The sequence below is a fragment of the Varroa jacobsoni genome, unplaced genomic scaffold (genome assembly GCF_002532875.2).
Source record: "Varroa jacobsoni isolate VJ856 unplaced genomic scaffold, vjacob_1.0 scaffold_1449, whole genome shotgun sequence".
Lineage (NCBI taxonomy): Eukaryota > Metazoa > Arthropoda > Arachnida > Mesostigmata > Varroidae > Varroa > Varroa jacobsoni.
This window is the reverse complement of record NW_019214351.1, coordinates 339,354-344,376: the sequence shown is the minus strand read 5'-3', so window position 1 is coordinate 344,376 and position 5,023 is coordinate 339,354. Positions and strand designations below refer to the sequence as shown.

General features: G+C 39.8%; 1 protein-coding gene across 3 annotated transcripts; it reads right to left on the bottom strand.

Annotated features, from left to right (window-relative positions):
• Window positions 1-2,365: 2,365 nt before the first annotated feature.
• Window positions 2,366-4,802, bottom strand: RpS11 (ribosomal protein S11). Of its 3 annotated transcripts, none has more exons than XM_022850189.2 (4): window positions 4,713-4,802; window positions 3,968-4,085; window positions 3,365-3,562; window positions 2,366-2,677 (listed from the first exon to the last, which is right to left on the bottom strand). In XM_022850189.2, the coding sequence occupies exons 2-4, from the start codon at window positions 4,069-4,071 to the stop codon at window positions 2,503-2,505; spliced, it is 477 nt and encodes a 158-aa protein (XP_022705924.1). In that variant the 5' UTR covers window positions 4,072-4,085; window positions 4,713-4,802; the 3' UTR covers window positions 2,366-2,502. The 3 variants fall into 3 exon arrangements, with proteins under 3 accessions (XP_022705924.1, XP_022705926.1, XP_022705925.1); XM_022850191.2 differs by having other exon boundaries at window positions 4,740-4,798; XM_022850190.2 differs by having other exon boundaries at window positions 3,968-4,138; window positions 4,713-4,783.
• Window positions 4,803-5,023: the final 221 nt, after the last annotated feature.

Here is a 5,023-nt window from a genome sequence, read left to right as displayed (position 1 = left end):
ACTTTACGTCCGATATCGCCGTTAAGCATTTCATTAGACGCCTGGCTCCCAGCACGAAGTGAAGTCTTTCTATGCTCCGGTCCAGACCACAACGTGTTACTAAGATCGGCAGGCAAATACGTTACCTGCGCTATCAGGGGACAATTTGAAGAGGCTACAATACAGCTAGCATCGCTAAACGTTTTTGTCATTAGAGGCTCAATAGGAATCTTTTTTCCCCTATATGTCTTTCTTACCGGCCAGATCTTTAATTAATTAATACTACAGGCTGTTTGAAGGCACTAGTGCCTGCCGGATTCTTCGCTCATCGTCCAGTCAGCCTTACCGTAAATAGCCTTTTTTTACCATTAGGAGTTCTTACACCAACCTAGTAGCTCTACCCCAGCCAGTTATCTTGTCATGAGGCGATGTGGTCTGGTTGGCAAATGTGTTTCTCTTTGAATGCGTTGTGATGGTGACCATAACTAACAATGGTGGAACCACGGTGGTCCACATTTTAGCGGTGACGAAAATGTTTATCAATATTCAGAAATAAAAAAAATGAAGGGGAGAAAAGGAAGTGGCGAAGATACGGTATCATTTTCAAGGTTAGTAACTGCTTATATGGTTGCCGTGCCGTTTCTTAGGTCCCAGATAAGTCCAGCAAAAAATACTGCAGTTAGGCTCTTGATAGGGGCAGGTCCTTAATACTATACCTAAAATGGTGATTCTGTTTGGCATAAGCTGAAGCTAGTAGTGTTGCAAAGCGTCATACCATCATCCAAAGAATCCCTTATACATTACAATGATTAGGTGAACTGAGCCGCTAGAGTTGTAACAACTTTTGTCTTTGACTGGTTCATTCGTGCATTCTTGGCATTTAAGACAACAAAAGACTGTTATTTACCCACCACTGGGTGCGAAATTCAGCCGATAGGGATGCGCCCAAGTGAGGGAATATGTGCCTGTGCTGTTACGCTGCGTCAAACTTCTACAATTGCATATCTAAACCCAGTTGTTCCCGTGGCGTGGAATAGAGAAAGCGTGGGTGTGTTCCGTAGTCCTGGGGTAGAGTCTAAAGCTAAAGCACCTCCTCCTTAGTTGTGCTCCAATGATGATTAATTTCATTTGCCTAGACGTATTGATCTTGGGATGCACTCCATATGTGACAACGGATTATAAAAGACCTTTTGATACTTTTTAAGTAGTCCTTCCTAGGATAATCCCATCATCTCTGCTCGAGAAGGTTTTTACCCTATGATTTTGACATTATGTATGATAGGGCAGACGTTCTTCTAAATGTTCTTAAACAACAACAGGTCAGCAGAAGAGAAGTTGTTTAGCTGCTTATAATAATAGCAAGGTTATATTCCTTGTAAACTCTTTCCCTAACTTTCGGTCTCTTATTGATCCTGACCGATTTTTTTTTTTACTTCGTTCGCGACTACTCTCATCGGTCTAAGGATGTGCTACTGTCTTCCTTATTAGTGACGGAGCGTGTATCGTGGTCGCCTATAAGGGAGCAATCTGAATTCGAGAGCTACCTGCACCAGAAATGCATCCTTTCCTGGAGTAGCTGAACTTGAAAGACAAAAAGCAGTGAGAACTCTTTTAGGTACTTAAGAGTCTTTTCCAATTTCTTAGATAATTCTTTAAATTGTTCTGCCAGCCCGCCCCGTAAAGTTCATTTAACTGTTTTTTTGCCGTCTTTGGCTAGTTGCAAGGGGCAGCTTTGAATCATGTTACCAACTAATTGACTGTGTCTGAGAATTTCTATGGGTAAAAACTTCTCGAATAACGTTAGAAGCTTATCTACCAAATCGCTTTTATCAGTTACTTCGAAAATGCTATCATTTCCCCTATTGTATCGATGTCAGTTTCCTCGAGAGTTAAAATTGACTAGATGAATTTCCGATCTTTCTCGCCACGGACTTCAAAGGCGGGTACGCGTGCTCGTAAATGCGTCTTGTCGTTTTAACCAGTCGTGTGCACTCCCGGACTTCATTCCTGATGTTATTGGGACAAATCTGAATTCCAATGTGGACATTTTCATGAATGTACTTCCTAACTAGATGTGTTTCATCTGAGAGAATATGTAGTTGCCCGGTCAGCGTTATCATACAGTTCACTTGGAGCTCTATTTTTGTTTCTATTGGACTAGCCCATTCACTTCTGGTTTATGTCCGAGGTGTTTTGTGTCCTAATTCACGTAGCACGCCTGATATCTAGTAGTACCATTTATAATTGTTGTTATAGGATTCTACTAGGGGGTCCATCATTCCTGTCATATTTTAAGTCTCTCACTTATACATATTTAAGTAATAGAACTTGTAAGTAAAAAATGACGATCCATCTTGATTATGAAGTGATAAGGAAAACATCGACGATATTTTATGGCCCTTTATTACTGACCGCAGCATATTCTTTACACACGGATCACAAGAGCCTCCTTTTCGTGTTACTGGACCAATGTTACTGGTACAGCCAGTCTGTTTCTTCAAGAAGGGCTCGATATGAGCCCGTTTACATTTTCTGGAACTGCTTCTTTGTTCCGGGCGCTTTTGTTACTTTGAGAACGTTGAAGCGCACTGTTTTTGAGAGGGGACGGCACTCTCCGACAGTGACAACGTCGCCCAAGGAAACGTCACGGAAGCAGGGCGAGAGGTGCACAGACATGTTACGATGCCGACGCTCGAACCTGTAATTTAGATAAACAAATAACGGAACCATTAATCAACTACAGATGTACCATCTTGGCAGAATTAATTCGTATTTATTCATTCACATAACAATTTGCGAGGCATCGTTTTCTATTATGCAGTATGTTCATTGATATTTTCATCGATCACTATGAGTCCAAATAAAGTTGTTCCTTATGAACATCAAGCCAATGCCTATGAACATTATAGTTATAGCTATACCATCTCAAAGACGCAGACTATAACATAGCGATGCCTTTACGAAATACTCCGTATTTGGAAACAAGACCGAACTCATACTTTGCCAAGAATAAAGCCCCTAGACGAATGGGCTAGCAATACTATCGCTTGTCCACTTTCGAACCAAAGAGTTGAGAACGCTGTCGGCGTTTTTTGATTTTTAAGAGATTCGCAGGATTTGTTTGCCTTAAAATGTGATTGTAGTTCGACTACCATCGATTTACCCACATAGCCCCTTTGACGACAAACAACTCGGTTTGCGAAGGCTATCATAGGATGTATTGCCAATTGTAAAGTCTTAACTTTCCGTTTTGCAAAATATAATATACCACTGGGCTTTATTCCTCATTATTATACTCACTAATACTTTTATTTAGCATAACCTCAGCTTCAGAAGGGACTGGTAAAAAAAATCAAGCAAGATTGTCTGTTCTTAATATATTTACCTGTTATATTTACGGACGTAGTGCAGATAGTCTCTGCGGATAACGATTGTCCGTTGCATTTTCATCTTGATAACAGTTCCTTTAAGGATACGGCCACGAATGTTGACATTGCCAGTAAAGGGGCACTTTTTATCGATGTAGGTACCTTTCAATGCTTCAACTGGGGTCTTAAAGCCCAACCCTACGTTCTTCGAGTACCTTTAAGGCAAAACAGTCGCTTTAATTAATCAGTATGATGTATGTGCATATATAACTAGACAATATTTTAAGATAACAATCACACAAATCATAGTAGAAATGAAAATTTTATACAAGTTTATTTTTAACAACTGTTATATGCTACCTTCCTTTAGTGACAAACATGCGTATACATACGATTTCGACCTAGCGCTTAGGCACCTCTCCAGTGTTTAAACCAGTGACGCACGTATGTTGTAGCAGAACAAAGAACTATGAAGCAAACTCCGAGAAAACTGCAAATCTTCTACTATAACATAGCTTTCGAAATCACGTACGTTCAGTAATCGAGCGACGTACAGAAAAAACTAAAAGCGACTTACTCAATTGTCAACATACGACTAAATGTTTGTTTAAAATACAAACCTAACATGGCGAACGGTGATGGGCTTACGCGCGGACGTAGCCTTACGATTAAGAAAAACTGTTTCCTGCTTCTGATACGCTCTCTCGTTCTGCACATCCGCCATAGTGGATTTTTACGCTAAAAAACAGCATGAACAACAACACCCTTCTTGTAGTAACATATACAACCAACTGAAAAACACATTACATTGTAACAAATAAAAACCACACTGACATTTAATCAAAAAAAGTTTATTGAGCTCCGATTTAAATCTAAGTGCGGAGCCCGTCACTGTAAATTACAAATACACCTTTTTTAGTTAATGCTATGAACTTGGTTTGAAAAAAATGATTATGCTCGGTGTCAAACAAGAAGAGCGCACGGGAACAACTACTGTCTGGTGGTACAATAAACTACGTATGAAAATATTAAGCCGTGAAGTCAAATTCCAACAATCCAATGTGTCGAGTTTTCGGCATAGATACCATAGGTACCGTTGACTGATACGATTTTTATCACAGAGCTAATAATTGGCCTGAATATTGTATTAAGATTGTTAATAAATGAGCTTATATAGAGGAATGCCAAATCAATCCAAACATGCCGGGCATTGTCCAGCACAACGCTTAGAACACCAGGTTCATCATTAGATTGGCCTAGATTATGCACGTATCTTCAACACAGTGGCACTATTACGATTTTTGATTCTGCCCAGAACTTCATTGGAACAAAGCCACACTCAAAAATCACACAAAAAAAACTCACTTTCTTACAATCCACGTGGAAACCTACCAGCACTTCTCTGTGTACACGGGAAAAGACCGGAACATGCGCAGGCCTACACCCCGAGGCGGTTTTTCGAAAATGAGCATAACCATATATTAATATTTGTTTCAAAAGACAACGCCCGGACGAAGCATTATAACCTGTAAAATTAAACCTTAACAGGTGAAACAAATGTGACAGAGAAAAGCATAGATCTACCTTATAGACAGGAATAACTGAAAATATAAATCTTGAAAGGAAGTGATCTAAGGATGACAATTTCGAGGAAAACAATCATGATCGTTGCCGAA